Here is a 16,827-nt window from a genome sequence, read left to right on the forward strand (position 1 = left end):
GTGGCATTGAGGTGCCAACCATTTCAGCACAGATCTTCTTGAGGGCTTTTGAGGCCAAATGACCTTCTCCAACTTCTATCACTTATTCCTATGTCTTCTAGCATAGTGCAAGAGAAGTCCTGAAGATTGAGGGTAGAGCCAAGAGGGGCTGTTTAGCACAGTTCAGTTAGACCATGTCTGACCTGATTTTAGGGCAATTCCTCAAGGAGTAGATGATTGGTCAAGGCCCCTCCATCTTAGGGGTCTAACCAAATGGCTTCCTGACCTGGGAGACCCTAGACTCTCCCAAACAGCAGCTTTAGCCCCATTTCGATGAACTGGTTGTGTCTCTAAGCCAGAGGCTGTTCACTCATTTCCGAGGGATCTGTTTCAGCCTACAGGCCCTCAGAGCTCCGAGGAAGGGGGAGGGGGAAGCTGAGAGGGGATAATTGTGCTTGGCTCCAGGCCTCATCGCATGGTTAACCTTTATCCATTCAACATTTCAGTAGCGACCATGTCATGAAGCAGGCTCAGGTTGGCATACTGGATCCAATTTGGGTACGATGCCTCTCATTAACACCTCCAAGGAGCTTTGTGCCTTCAGTGACCACAAGGAAACAACTGTTCGATTCAAAAGAGTGTTAAACATTCTTCAATCCTTGGGAGTTGGGACTTTCTCCTCATGCCCCGGCCTCTGATTTTTATAGTGTAGTTACACGCAATTAAAATTTGGGAAGTGCTCAGATTTTGTTCCTGGCACCACACTAACCCCAAAATTCCCCTGCCATCTGTCCATCTCAGTCTGCAACACAGGTTCTAATTCATGATGCAGATAACTCAAGGCATACAGCAACTAATGAATCATCAGATGCAAAACTCATCATCTGCTCAAAGCTCTTTGAAAACAGGGCAACTATTAAATACAAAAAGGCTTAAAATCACTTTTCCCTAGTCTAAACAGAATCTCTTTATCTTTTTTTTTGATCAGTGCTTGCCATTATTAATCTACTTTCACATCTATATGGGCTATTCTGCTGACATAACCTTGTCACATTGTAATTAAACTCTCATGCAGAGGCACCCCTGGTGGGAGGATGTAATAACAACATGACATGTTTACATAGGACGATCGCATTGGAAATGTGGATTTGGGAATCTGAAACTAAGTTCAGGAGGTATGACCAAAAATTGAATTGCATCTGCTCACCTCATGTATATTTAAGACTGAGCTAGATAGATTCTTGATCAGTAGAGGAATTATGGGAACAGGTAGGAAAGTAGATGTGAGGAATGTCAAATCAGCCATGATCATATTGAATGGTGGAGCAGGCTGGACGGGCCGAAAGGCCTGCTCCTGTTCTTATTTCTTTCAGATGTATGGTCTCACCCTAGTCCTCACCTTTTCACCTACTTCCGCTGGAGACATCAGGGCAGCAGGAGGCCATTCAGTCATTAATCTAACTTTCATTAGATCACACCCACCTCCATTTACCCTCTTCTGTGCCACCCCCGATACCGTGACCTCAAAAAAAAATCACATCAGCCTCAGCCTTCTGAGCTCAAAAGTCGTCTCAGGGTCTTATGAGGCCAGAGAGTTCTAGATTCCCACTTGCTGTAGAATGGAAAAGGTGCTTCCTGATTTCAGGCCTGAATGTGTCTTGCTGAATGATGGGCATGCAGCACTGCTGGCAGCTCGTGGTCATTCACATTGTTGTGGGTCTGCAGCTATATATAGGCCAGACCAGGGAAAGCTACAGGCTCAGAGTCATACAGCGCGGAAACAGAAACTTCGGTTCAATTTGTCCATGCTGACCAGGCAGCCTAAACTGAACTGGTCCCATTTGCCTGCGTTTGGCCCATATCCATCTAAACCTTTCCTATTTATGAACTCATCCAAACGTCTTTTAAACAGGTTGTCACTATATCTGCATCTACCACTCCCTTTGGTAGTTCATTCTGCATACAAACCACCCTCTCTGAGAAAAGGTGGTCCCTCAGGACCCTTTAAGTCTTTCGATCTTGAAAACTATGCCTTCAAGTTTTAAACTCCTCTATGAATTTCCTTCCTTAAAGAGGCAATAATGAACCAGATGGATTTTTACAACAATCAACAGTGATTACACAGTCACCATTAGGCAAACTCTGTGGGATGTCACCATGGCTCAGTGGTTAACGCTGCTGGCTCACAGTGCCAGGGACCCAGGTTCAATTCCACCCTCGGGCGACTATCTGTGTGGAGTTTGCACGTTCTGCTCAGGTTTCCTCCGGGTGCTCCAGTTTCCGTCCACATATTTAGTTTGGTTGAATTGGCTATGCTAAATTGCCTAAACGTTCTGGAATGGGTGGATTAGGCATGGGAAAGCTTGACTACCAGGATAGGGTGGGGGGGGCATGGTCTGGACAGCATGCTCCTCAGAGGTTTGGTGTGGACTTGATGGGCCAAATGGCCTACTTACAAAGTGTAGGGATTCCTAATCCAGATTTTCATGGAATTGGAATTTCTCATCTGCTACAGTGGGGTCTGAGCCTATGTCCCCAGTGACAACACTGCATGGCCCATTCCCCTGCTGGTGATTTGTGTGTGCGGGTACCTGATTCCTTTAGTTCCAGCACCTCATCGCTTGTCATTGAGAGAATAACACCAATTGCTGCTGGTGTTGTGTGAAGAGATTCCTTTATTCTGACTAGTCATTTATTCCATAAGAAACCTGCTGAGCACAATTCAGTGATGCTTTTGCAGCCTTTCCTCCCAGTGTGGCATTTCAGGGTAAACACGTTCATTTGTATGTTGGGTAATGAATATTCATCATGATGGTGACAGCTTTATGCTGGGTGGTCTGATGTTAACATGTCTCTTACCAGGATTCAGAACCGGGCAAGTGCAGCCTCGGTTTGTCCACGATTCTAGGTACAGAACTCGTTTGCCCCGGTGAGCCTTCAACTTTGTCAGTTTCAACACCTTCTTGACCTTCACAATGACCTCTGCGTGTGACCCTTTGTCATGAGCTGAGAGAACTTTTACTTTCAGGACTGTGGCAATGACAGGAAATGGACAGACAATCATCAAAATCAAATTCTAAATAACGGCATAACACTGCAGATGCTGGAAATCTCAGCAGGTCCGGCAGCTTCTGAAGAGAGATTCAGACTTAATGTTTCAAGTCTGGTTTGAGTTCTGAAGGCAAGTCATAGCAGATTGAAACATTAACTCTGAGTTCTGAAGAAGGATCAATGGATTCTAAATGCTAACACTGCTTTCTCTCCAGAGATGCTGTTGGACCTGTTGAGTTTCTCCAGTATTTCTCCATGTTTGTTGCATTAAACCAAATTACACTCACAAGACAGGACAAAATCCAGGAAGTATCAGAGTAACAATTTCTCCACAGTCAATGTGTTATTCAGAATATTAATGCACAGCAATAACTTCAGGGCTGACACTTCAGCACAAGGTTTGAACAATGATTTATGGAGCTATTCAATTAGATTATTCATCCTAATTACTTCTGGGTAATTCTGGTTTAATTCCTGTAATTTGGCAGTAAGGAAGGAGAATTATTTTATTGATGAGCTTGTCTTGTATTTATACGGTGTGTAGCACAACCACAGGGACATCACAAAGTGCACTGCAGCCAATAAGATACTTTTGAAGGGTCATCATTGTTCTAATGTAGGCAAAAGGGGTAGCCAATCCATACACTGCAAGATCCCACAACCTACCCAAACAGATCTCGGAGATAACCATCGGTCCTGGTGTGAATTTCCTGCTCTTTGAACAGGGCTGTGGGACTTTGTAAATCTAATGGACAGTGCAGACAGTGCCTCAGCTGAACATTGCATGTTAAAAAAATGGCATCGCTTACAGGGCAGCACCCCTTCAGTGCTGCACTGCAAATATCTGCCTGGATTTTGTGCTCCTACCTTTGGGATGATCTGCCTCAGAGCTGACAACAATACAACTGAGTCACTGCCTGAATGTGATTTCTGTTCATTCGCCCATGGAATATGGTATCACTGGCTAGGCCAGCATTTGCTGCCTGTCCCTAGTTGCCCCCTGAGAAGGTGGGGGTGAGCTGCCTTCTTGAACTGCTGCAGTCCATGTGCTGTGGGTTGACCCACAATGCTCCTGGGGAGGAAATTCCAGAAATTTGACCCAGTGACAATGAAGGAACAGCGATGTATTTCCAAGGCTGGATGATGAGTGGCTTGGATGGAGACTTGCAGGTGGTAATGTTCCTGTGTATTTGCTGATTGTGCTTTATAGACGGGATAGGGACAACATTCACTCTGCAAATGGTGACACATGCACAGTGGGTGAGTGTGAGAGAGAGCGTGTGCGTGTGTGTATATCAGGGGGTGGAGTTGGTGGCGGAAGCCTTAAGTGGAGTTGACGTGACATGTCACATTCAAACAGCAGGAGTAGGATCTTTGGCACTATCATGCTGGCCTGGCAGAGGTTCAGTGGCACCAGCTAATGATCCAGGACCCCTCGAGGTACTTACTCCTGCCCCAGCAATTATCATTGGTTTAGAAAGCAAACCAGACTGCTGTCTTAGGAAAGTATCCAGGAGGTTCACGTTCAATCTTTATCTGCTCTCAAAGTAGAGGTGCCTTACGGATTTTCAGCTAGCACAATTTATGGAACTTATTAATTCTCTACAATGTTGGAATAGGCCATTTGGCTCCTTGAGTCAGTTCACTAATGCCCTTTAGGGAAGGAAGCTGCTATCCTTACCCAGTCTAGCCTATATGTGACTCCAGACACTGCAATGCCATTGACACGTAACTGCCCTCTGGGATGGGCAATAAATGCTGCCTAGCCAGTGACACCCTCATCCCTTTGAATGAATAAAAACAGTCTGCACTGAGCCTCTGAAGAGCTCCCACCCTGACCCAGTCCTATCCCTGCAATCCTGAATTTTACCATGGCAAATCCACTTGGCCTGTACATCTCTGAACACTACGGGCAATTTAGCATTTGCAGTCCACCTAACCTGCACATCTTTGAACTGCGAGAAAACCAGAGCATCCAGCGGAAACCCACACAGACACGGGGAGAATGCGCAAAGTCCACATAGCCAAGGCTGGAGTCAAACCTGGGTCCCCGGCGCTGTGAGGGAGCAGTGCTAACCACTGAGCCACTGTGCTGCCCCGCAGAACACACAAACACACCTCTGGGTGCTTTGGTTTCCTCCCACAGTCCAAAGATGTGCATGTTGGGTGGCCTGGCCATGCTAAATTGCCCGCAGTGTCCAGGGATGCTTAGGCTGGGTGGATTAGCCATGGGAAATACAAGGTTACAGGGCTGGGTAAGGGGGGAGCCTGGGTGGGATGCCCTTCAGAGGGTTGGTGTTGACTCGTTGGGCCAAATGGCCTGTTTCCATACTATAGTGACTCTATGATTCATACACACAAGCACCTGCACACACACGCACACTGCCTTTGACATGGAACACGGTGGAAGTAGAGTATCTATCTGTGGCTCCCCCCTGCCACCCTGGGCATCCTGCTGGAATTGGCTTTGCCATCTAATGTTCGAGATGGGAAATAATGAGCCAAGTGTCTCCATAACTCACCAAACGTATACTTCATGTTGCAGAACACCTTAGGATTTCTTAGAATCTGCTTCCTGCACTCACACCTCCCTGCAAAAAAATTAAGGTATGACTGTACGGAGGCTTGATAAATCTAGGAAGTACAGTAAAGTGTACCGACTGAAATATTGTGAGATAACAAGGTGTAGAGCTGAATGAACACAGCAGGCCAAGCAGCATCAGAGGAACAGGAAGGCTGACATTTTGGGCCTAGACCCAATTCTGAAGAAGGGTCTAGGCCCAAAACGTCAGCTTTCCTGCTCCTCTGCTGCTCGGCTTGCTGTGTTCATCCAGCTCTACACCTTGTTATCTCAGATTCTCCAGCATCTGCAGCTCCTGCTATGACTGAAAATACTGTGTTGCTTTTCCCTCTCACGATGCTGAGTGAATCATGTTACTGGTTCCTGGAGTGAGAAATATGCTGGCTCACAATCTGATTCTCATGTAAAGCTGATGGGAATAGTTTAAATAACTTAAATGTTTTGTAAAGGCTCTGAACAGTGATTTATTTCGATGGATTCGTGAGAACTGGAAAGGAGAGCGTGTGCTCGATTGATAGTTTTCGGAAATTCTAAGAGGGGTGAGTTTGAATGGCTGATTTTTTCCTTTAACCTCCATGACCCTTTCCTAAACTCCTCAGTATTAATATAAAGCTCTGAACACAGCAGACACTGGATGAATGAATATTAAACATAGGAACAGAAAACCAAAAGAACTGCGGATGCTGTAAATTAGGAACAGAAACAAAGTTCCTGGAAAAGCCCAGCAGGTCCGGCAGCATCTGCTAAAGGAAAAAGAGAGTCAATGTTACGAGTCAACGTTCCGAGGAAGGGTCACCGGACTCGAAATGTTAAGTCTGTTTCTTCCTTCGCCGGACCTGCTGGCCTTTTCCAGCAACTTTGTGCTTGTTAAACATAGGAATGTTAGGAGGAAGATCCTGTCCTGAATGAATGGGCCACAGAAAAGCAGGGAGAAGTCCACACTGTGCCTAAATAGTGCTGCAGCTGCAAACTCATCCCTTTTTTTGACACTTGCAATGAAAATAGTTCAATGGGGAGAGATGTACAACCAGGTGGCAATCCACAAGGTACACAAGCTGGCAGGGACCGGGAAGCAGGAATTCCTTGCAAAGGTTTTGATTTGAAGTGTGAAGAATGAGGGCTCCTCACCTGAGTGTCTAAGAGCAGAAAATCCTTGCTCATCTCCCCAGCCCCAGCTGAGATCTCTCCCAGTGAGAGAGGGCAAGAGGCCATGCTTCGGAGCTGCGTCTGCAGGCTGCTGGTACCAGTTTTCATCGACAGTGCTGTCAGATTCAAGGAAGACATGTCAGTGGCATGAAAGAAGATCCCATCTGAATCCGTTTTCTCCTCAATACCTCATGAGTGGTGATGGTGACCTGCTTCCCACCCATTCTGGGTCATTTCTGGGATAAAGTCTCTCAGGATATTAGCCAGTCTTGAGGTAGGAGATGGCTTTGACAGGATCAGGAGGCGCTATTCCACTCCAAGGCACAGCTCCCAACTCACACACCAGGCTGAGGTTCTCAATAAAACAATCCTTCAAAATTTACATATCAATGATGTTTAATGATTTAACGTTGAAGACAGTTTGCATAAAACTCTGCTTTGAGTTTTGAAGCGCAAATTAAAGGGTTTGATATGACAAACAGATAGAAGTTACTTCCTCTTTTGTCGGGTGGTGGTGGCTGAGTCCAAAATAGGGGCTGGAACTTTAAAATTACAAGGAAGTAATTTTTGAGACATTCTAGAATTTTTGACTCCAAAATGTTGGGTGTAAATGCACTTTTTCAAGACCAATGTTGACAGCTTTTTGTTTGGTGAGGACACAGGGATAGGGGCTAAAGGCAGACTAATTAAATTTATCAGTCACGATCAAATTGAATGGATGAACAGGCTTATTTATGGGGCTGAATGGTCTCTCCTATTTATGTGTGACTGTGACCCAACTTAGTGGGACACGGTGCCTCACAGCTGGGTTCCTTCTGAAGGCATGAAGGACGCACTGTGGAGTGGGGGAATGAGCAGGCTATGGCTCAAGAAAGTCAGTAGTTTCTCTTCCCGAGGGGTACCAGAGAAGCAGCTGAAAGTTCACAACAACCAAATAGTTTTCGATGGTAATAATTTTTCCCTGGTGTAGGGTACAAAATGATTAAATCATTCCACTTCTGTGAGGCTGGGCTTTGAACTCTCAGCCTCAGAGTTGCTGGTACAACATCCGCACCGCAGTTAGGCTAAAGGGCGCTAATTCCAGCTCGGTTTCCATAGGGCTCTGCTGGTTTGCCCCCTCTCATTGGAGCCCCGAGCCTACCTGCTGGTACAGTCCCCTGTGTAAGGGTCACAGCTTTCGGGGCAGTCACATGGTCGGCAGCCATATTCTCCGAGGCCCCAGTATCCCAGCATGCACCTGTCACAGCGGGGCCCAGCCACACCAGGTTTACACAAACAGTTGCCGGTCACAGGGTCGCAGGGGGCACGGGGCTGTGAAGGTAACATGGCAGAGCCAACAGGATGGCATGAGCAGGCTAGAGACAAACACAAAGAAAAGATCTTCAGATCATCCAACAACATCCTGGGGTCACTACTGATCAGAAACTCAACAGGCCTCGCCACGAATACAGATGGTGACAAGGGCAGACCAGAAGCTACGAATACCACGGTGACTCCCCAAAGCCTGACCACCATCTACAAGGCACAAGTCAGCAGTGTGACGGGAGACTCTCCACTTGCCCAACTCAAGTGCGCTCCAACAACACTCAAGAATCTTGACACCGTCCAGGACGAAGCAGCCCGCTTGATTGGCACCACATCCACATTCATCCACACTCTCCAACACTAATGCTCAGCAGCAGCAGTGTGCACTGTCTACAAGACAGCACCTTCCAGACCCACAAACACTTCCATCTAAATGGGCAAGGGCAGCAAATACATGGGTATAAACACCCCTGCAAGTTCCCCATCATGATTTGGAAATATAATGCCATTCCTTCACTGTTCTCGGGTCAAAATCCTGGAACTCTCTCCATAAGGGTACTGTAGGTCAACCCACTGCACATGGACTGCAGCGGTTCAAGAAGTCCACCCACCACCACCTTCTCAAGGGCAACCCGGGATGGACAATACCTTCTTGACTTCAGTGGGCACAGCAGCAGTTTGGCTCACAAACAGTCTGGCACACAACAGCTATTTCAAGGTAGACCCTGCCAGTAAAGGAACTATTTTCATAAACAAAAGACGAAATAGACATGGCAGACCAGTTCATGTTTCTTGCACCTTCTGCAGACAATACCAGGAGAACACACATAGTGAGCACTCCCTTTTTGCTGGTATTTGCTAAAAGTTCAACAGCTTTCACCGTTTATAATTAGGGCTTTATTTTCATGAAGACAGCAGAATGCAATCAGGATCTTGCTGACTAGGGGGTGTCACAAACCCTTCACTACTCAGCACCTAGAGGCAAAAGAAATGCTTCCTGCACTTTCCAGCACAGCTTCAGACTTTCTCCCTCTTTCATCCTTCACTAATGGAATATGACTGGAATTCTGCAATTGGTTTAAGAGATCAGTCTGCAGGCTTGGTCTATCAGCATAAGCGGAATTAGCTTTATTGTCACATTTACTCAAATAGCACAGTGAAAAGTTTACAAGCTGCTGCGTATGTTGGCATCTTAGGTACCAAGGTACCCAAATACGAATTCTGAGGGAAAAAGTGTTAGAAAAATAAAGTAAATAAAGTTCAGTGTGTAGAATGAAATTGTTCGAAATAATCTTGCAGAGGTGGAGTCAGGAATGATGATGTTTTTTGCTGCAGTTATCATAATCTCTCCAGTCAACATCAAAACTCAATGGAGAGAAAATTATTTCCATTCGCAACTATCTGGGAACGTTGGACATGGAGTTTATCTTTGGGGAAGATTTATCACCCAGAAATAGGTGCTAAATAAATGTAACTTTTCATTGTTTTTCACAATGCAGAAAATTGGAGATGCAGTGAGTGAGTTATCTGAGATTATGAGCCATTGCCTTTATTATCCCTCCCTAAATCTCACCGACCCTTCTACCTCACTCACTCCTTCAAATCTCCATGTTTGAGCAAGCTGCTGGTCATGTGAACCAAATAACTCCTTAAACAGCTCAGTGTCATTTATCGTTTCATAATTTCTCCGTGAAATACATTGGGATGTTTTGTTACATCAAGGGTGTTATATAAATTTACGTTGATGAGTAATATATTGGGGAGGAGGATGTGATCTTTTTTGAAACAATAGCTCCCAGAGATCTCCAGTGTTGGGTTTTCCTCGCTTCGTGTCTGGTCTGATCAAAGTGCTGGCTTAATATATGATGGGATTAGCAGGGCCGGAGGGGGTGGGAGTGCAAGGGTAGTGTCAGTTTGCTGCTGGCCGCTCTGGGTCAGATTGGTGCCAACTTTTCCTGTCCTGCCTGGGCTGGTGGATTTGGCTTTGCCCCGTGGTAAAGATCATGGCACTGGGCTGCACCTGCCTTTCAGGCACAGAACTGAAGAAATGGAGGTGGTTACATTTCTCCTCTAATCCAGTCGTATCTATCTCCCTCCTGGGTCTGTGAGCACTGCAAGTAGAAGTGATCCCATGTTAACAGTATCACACACTAGACGGCCCCCACGTTAGTGTAACTTGAACCGCGGAGTCCAAAGCTGATGGATGGAATTGACCAGCCTCCCCCTTTCCAGGCTCCTGGCAAAATTCAATTTCACCCAGGCCATTTGGCCCATCTAGTCCACAGTATTCCCAACACTGATTTTTACAATCCAAATCCCATTTGTCGCCAAGAACATAATTACTTCTTAAAACCTACGGTGAGGTCTTATTTCATTGCTCATAACGAAAATGACAATTATTAAAATATTCTCCCGCAATCAGATTCCATCTGCTTGAAGTATTACTTTGTGGCTAATCATAGCAACAGAATTAGCTGGGCTAAGAGCCATGTTAATGCAATCTAATGCAACCACTTTGTAGCTGGACTCGCAAAGACTATAGACTCAGTTGGGAGAGACTAGGAGGCAGTTCACGGGTAATTCAGAGGTTTGTTTATCCAAATTCAGCAATGATTCAAGCAGTAGTGCTCTTACCCAGGCAGGTATCTGGAGCAGAGAAAGGGACCCTGGTGTTCCTGTAGAAGCCTGTCTGGCACAGTTGGCAGTGCTGCCCCTCTGTGTTGTGCCTACAGTTGTCACACACTCCACCACTGTGATTACCTGATGCCAACCACACCGTGAGGTCAAAATGGCAGCTGTTTGCATGGTCATTGCATGTGCATTCTGTTACAAGGGGAAAAATAATAGATAATAATCCCTTCAAATGAGTGCGACAGGACTAAAACTTATTCAGAAATGCTAAATAATTAATTTGACCGCATTAAAGATTCTCCTGAATGACTTTCCAATCTAGAAATAGGCCATTTCGGCCAGCCAGACTTTGACCGTCTTTATCCTCTACACAAACTGTACTTAATATTTCAATCTCCCTTTGCCACTTTTTAAAAATGGAAGGTGAACTCAATTCCTGATTTTAAATCTCCAGCACCAGGTGAGAGGGCAGCGGTGAGCTGGGGTTGTGGGGGGATGGGGGGTGGGGGTGGGGGAGGGGTGTGTTGCTAGGGTAGAGAGAGCGTTCACCCACTCAGCCAGAGGCCCATTAAGATTACAATGGAGCACATTTCACAAAAGATCTAGGAGAAGGCAGTGGATCACACAGCAAGTTAGCAAGTGTGGCCTATCCACCAGGGCCTGTACCCCAGGCTTTTGGACTAGTGAATCCTTTACGGAGGGGCGGGGGGGTGAGGCCAGGCCACAGGGGGCTTTGGCCAGCACTGGAACAGAGCCGAGGACCGCACCCTAACTCACCAGCAACACCCTCGGAGCCTGCACAAAGAGAAATGCTCCTCAGGGCTCAGCAAAATAACACATTGCTGTCCACACTGTATACCTACTGGGCTGTGGGCACAGAGAGTTGAGGTGGTGCTAGGGAAACGTAGTCGGGAGGTGGGGAGAGTTTCAGGGGATGAGGGCTGCATCAGAGGCATTGAGGCGATGAGTGAGTCAGGGGCGTTGGGGAGACAGCGTCGGGGGTATGGCACTAGCCAGGATCTTCCCCTCTGCTCACCGATGTGGTCAGTGCTGCAGTGACCAATCACCCCGCCGAGCTAATAGCGACCCTGACGCAGTGTTCATCAATTTATTCCACTCATGTCTGGAATCAATCCCGAGACGCAACACTCTTCAGCTGTGTATGCTCGGCTTGTTAGATTGATAGTCACACAGGATAGGAGGAGCAGACCACTCGCCCCATCATTCCTGCACCTCCATTTTGAAAAAGTTTTTCAATTAATCCCACTCCCCTGAATCCCTGTGCTTTTTCCCCACAGCCCTCCAAATTCCTCCTTTCCAAATATTTACCCCATTTTATTTTGGATATTACGTGGAGTTGGCTCCCACCAATCTTTCACACTGTCATAACAACCTGTCCCATATCCTTTTAATATCCAATTCCCGATATTCCTACTCTCTTCTGTCCCCTAGAATATCCTGAGGAACAGAATTTCACTTTCTCACTCAATTCCCCTATTCCTCAGTATCACATCCTAAACTATAGCTTCTTCCCCTGTAGACAGTAATGTTCCAGCCTGTCTAACCCCTCTCCAGATCACAGAGAGACACGGAAATATTACAGCACAGAAAGAGGTCCCTGGAGTTGTGCTGGCTGGATAAACCAATTCCTCATCTCCTTTTTGCCAACGACCTTCAATTTCTATTCTCTGGATATTCTCCCTCCTCCTAGTGGGAACAGTTTCTCTCCATTTTCTCTCTCAAGCCCTTTGTGGTCTTGAACATCCAGCAAAGTGCTCCTGAATCTCCTCTGACCCCAGAAACCAATCCTAGCTTCTCCAGTCTCTCTGCATCCTCTCTTCCCAGAGACTGTTCTGGTAAATGTGTGCCGCGCCAAAGAGATCTGCAGTCAGAGGTCTACAGCATGGAAACAGGTCCTTCAGCCCAACATGTCCATGCCACCCAGTTTTCACAATCAAACTGGTCGCACGTACCTCTGTTTGGTCCATATCCCTCAATACCTATCCTATCCATGTACTGAAAAAATGTTTCTTAAATGACAAAATTGTATTCGCTTCCACCAATATCTGTAGCAGTTCATTCCAGACACTTAGCACGCTTTGTGTGAAAAAAATGCCCCTTTGGACCCTTTTGTATCTTCCCCTCTCCTTTAAATCTATGCCCTCTTGTTTTAGACTCCCCTACTACGGGGTAAGGCTGTTGGGTATCTACCTTATCTATGACTCTCATGATTTTATAGATCTCCATAAGGTCAATCCTGAGTCTCCTACGCTCTAAAAAAAAAGTCCCAGGCTATCCCACCTCACCTCATTATTCAAACCTTCCAGTCCAGGTAGCACCCTAGTAAATGTTTTCTGCATCATTTATATTTTGATAATATCCTTTCTATAACAAGGTGACCAGATCTGCACACAGTTCTCCAAATGTATCCTCACCAACGTCTTGTATAGCTGCAACAAGGCATCCCAACTCTTGTACTCAGTGCTCTGAGTGATGAAGACAAGCATGAGGAAAGCCTTCTTGTTACTTACTCTGACATGGATTCGCAGTTCCCTTCTTGCCATCTGCTGGTCTCCACAGTTGGTCATTGTATAAAAGCCTGCACTGTTCACAGTGCTCCCCCATAGTGTTGTGTTGACAGATACACTTCCCATGGACCTGTCAGAGAAAAGCATAGAGGACTTCAGGAACTGGAGAAGGAGCTAGTCATCACGCAGTGACAGACTGGAAGAAGTAACCTTTATGAAGTGTAGTCACTTGCATTATGTACGAAACACGGCAGCCGATCACATGCATTCAGCTCCCCCAATTCAGCAATAAAACAAACCAGCAAAGAATCCGTTTCATGAGGGCCGAGCATCGACTGGAAAGGCAGACAGAATGCTGTGCCTCTTTGAGCATTCACTGGTGCATTGGCCTGGGTAAGGTCCTCAACTGTTTAAATCTTCATGCTTCCACAGAAATGATGCAGACACAGGCTAAAATATACTTCTGTGCCCAATCCTACTCCTTTTGCTCCCCTTTAACCTCGCACTCTCCTCAAGCCCGATATAATCAATAATATCCAGAGGATATTCTGGATTATATATTCTAGATTTTATTCTATTCTATTATATTCCAGACTATTCTATATTCACTCACTCACCCACACCCCATAATCCTTGGCGTCACAAGCTAAACCATTGTTTCCTCCCCCAGACGATAATACTCCAGTCTGTCTAATCCCTCCCCAGATAACACAGAACCATAGAAAAACTACAGCACAGAAATAGGCCACTCTGCCCATCAAATCTGCACTGCTTGAACAAACTAGCAGCCTATTCTTTATCAACTTTCCAACCTCTGATCTGCAGCCTTGGGAATTACAATGTTTCGGTGACAAACCCAGATTCTTTTTAAGTGAGTTGAGGGTTTCCACCTCAGCCTCCAAACCTGGGCAAGGAATTTCAGACACTGACCATTCTCTGGGTCAAAACTCTCTTCTGTATCCCCTCTCATCTTTCTACCAATCACTTTAATACAGTGCTGCCTGGTAACTGACTGGTTCACGAGGGGAGACATCTCTTCCCCGTCCACACAACCCAAACTCCTCATTGATTCATACAGTTCAATTAACTCATCTCCCAGTCTGCTCTGTTCTAAGGAAACCAGCCGTAATCTATATAATCTCTCCCCAGAGCTACAATGTTCAACCTCTGGCAACATTCTTGTAGATTTCTTCTCCAAAGCAGTTATGTCCTTCCTGTAATGTGGTGACCAGAACGGTACCCAAACTTTGAGCTGTGGCCAAACCAGTGCCTTATTTAGCTTCAGCATTTCCTCCCAGCTTTTGTACCACATCCAGAGGAGAGTATCCCTTATGCCTTCTTTATCTTATTTACCTCTCCTGCCACTGCCAGGGACCAATGAACATTCTCCTGTCTCATCTACCCCTCGCAATATCCTCCTGTTTATTATGAAGCAAGGGAATATGTTTGCCGTCGCAAAAGTATTACCTCCCATTTTTCCAGAATGAATGCCATCTTCCACCTTTCTGCCCATTCAACCAAACCATTGATATCATCCTGCAGTTGGTAGCCATCATCTTCACTGTCAACTATAATTTTTGGGTGGTCTGCAAATTTTCAAATGGTGCCACCCACATTAAGTCACCCTTTAATACTCTGTTTTATCAAGCAACTAACTCTTCCCAAAAATGCTTATTCTAAGGTTCAACTCAAATGGTTTGGGCGGGGAACTTGTCATTTTGTGGAATAATTTTAAAATTTCTCTCCCCATTCTATTTGTGTTGATCAATTTGTCACTTTTGTTACCATCTCCTTACCTAGTTTATCATTATCCTTCATAAACTGTCAGCTATCCTTTACCTTTTTGACTCTGGTTAATAAACCTCAAGAACTGCAATGCCTCATCTCTAGTCACACTTTTACGAGTGCTCTCATATCTTCCAGAAATGAGGCCCAAACAGTACACAATGCTCCTGCCCATGTTAGCATGGTCTTTCTGTGTTCAAACATACTTCCCTTCTCCAATTAACCATGTCTCCAGCTCAGAAGCAAATGATTCTGTTCCTTTATGACCTTTAATTAATGCATTTCCAACCTATTTTTATTCTCTACATTTAACATGTATCACCTTTCCCTAACCTTCTTCCAGAAACTATCACTTCAAAACTTCCTTTGTTTCATAATTGATTGTCAGGTTATGAACGTCTCTCAGAAGATCTCATTTATTGTTCATCCAGAATAGAAACCTGGCCCAGACATAAGAGGTGAGAAAATAAAATTTATGACAGATGCGAAAAGTATCTGTAGCTTTACAAAGTGTAGAAATTGTAGGGTTAACTAAAAGAAGGAATATGTGGAAGCAAAAGGAAGACATAAAAAGATATTGGCCGTTAAAATTACGGAACAGAAAATTCAATGGACACTTGAAGGAAATGAACTTACAGGATTATGCAGGAAGGGTAGGAAATGGATTAAATCATGATGGTCATATAGACATGATGGGCCAAATGGCCTCCTTTTGCATCAAAATACTTTGGGGTTAATGTGGGGGAGTGGGGCTGACTGAATTCTATGAAGAGCTGGCACAGACATAATGGGATGAATGGACTCAATATACTACTCTACATCCCTAACTGCCTTCAAGATGGTGGGTGATGCACCTGTGGCCTGCTATTTGTGGAGCAGATTTTATTGCTGCTTATATCAACACATCAGCCTAATGATAAACATTGGGTTTACTTTTAAAAACCGATTGAATTATCCAGTGTACAAGATTGCTTTTTCTAAAAAAACACAAGCATTCAAACAAAAAATCTCAACATCGCTGGCATCCATTGTCCACCCAACCTTGAGAAGGCAGTAGAGCATCAACTTGCTTTATTGTGTGTATGGGGTTTGGCAGCTTTATCTCCCAAGTACCACTTCTTGAGTGCCACCTATTTTCTATAAATCTATTCGACAGTAACATAGATACACACATTCTCTTCGACGTTGGACAGTTTTTGCCTCCTTCCAGGTCACTCTACATAGTCAAGTGACATTGGCATCATTGACACACATCATCGACAGGCATTCCCTTCGTGACTCTATACTTTATAGAGAGTCAGAGTGGAGGGTGGACCTGGTGGTGGAGTGGCATTTACTGCACCAGGAGTCCAGAGCTCAGAGTCTGGTTTGTGAATCGATGCAGAGTGACACCAACAGCAGGGATTCAATTCCTGTACTAGCTCAAGTCACCATGGAGGCTCTGCCTAAGGCAAGGTAACCCCTGGGTTCATCTCACCACCAGTCACCTCTTTCTAACGAGACAGTGGCCTGGGGTGCTCCGGCATGAAGGAAACTTTCAGTCAATCACTGATCCAGTACATTCTGGGGAATTCCTCTGCAGCAGATGGTGAGATTTTGATTCAATTGATGTATTTGAAACTAAAAGCTAGCTTTGTATTGACTACAAAACCATTGGTGTTAAAACACAGGTGGTTCACTGAAGTACTTCAGGGAAGGAAATCTGTCATCTTCACCTGATCTGGACTACATGTAACTCCAGACCCACAGTAACATGGCTGACTCAAAGTCCCTCAAACAGCTTAGCAAGTCACTCAGTTGTGTCAAACTGTTCCAATGTCT

At 45.3% G+C, this 16,827-nt stretch overlaps 1 protein-coding gene across 2 annotated transcripts in view; it reads right to left on the minus strand.

Moving 5' to 3' along the window:
* ntn4 (netrin 4) overlaps positions 1-16,827 on the minus strand; it is a 45,727-nt gene that overhangs the window by 3,839 nt on the left and 25,061 nt on the right. Inside the window, exons 4-9 of one of the 2 annotated variants that reach the window (XM_059654738.1) lie at positions 13,225-13,351; positions 10,697-10,885; positions 7,899-8,112; positions 6,740-6,873; positions 5,553-5,621; positions 2,839-3,009 (exon numbers count right to left, since the gene is read on the minus strand). In XM_059654738.1, coding sequence (XP_059510721.1) covers positions 2,839-3,009; positions 5,553-5,621; positions 6,740-6,873; positions 7,899-8,112; positions 10,697-10,885; positions 13,225-13,351 — 904 coding nt within the window. The remainder of the gene's footprint in view (positions 1-2,838; positions 3,010-5,552; positions 5,622-6,739; positions 6,874-7,898; positions 8,113-10,696; positions 10,886-13,224; positions 13,352-16,827) is intronic. The other variant, XM_059654739.1, reaches the window with a different exon arrangement.

The sequence above is a fragment of the Stegostoma tigrinum genome, chromosome 25 (assembly GCF_030684315.1).
Source record: "Stegostoma tigrinum isolate sSteTig4 chromosome 25, sSteTig4.hap1, whole genome shotgun sequence".
In the NCBI taxonomy this organism is placed as follows: Eukaryota; Metazoa; Chordata; class Chondrichthyes; order Orectolobiformes; family Stegostomatidae; genus Stegostoma; species Stegostoma tigrinum.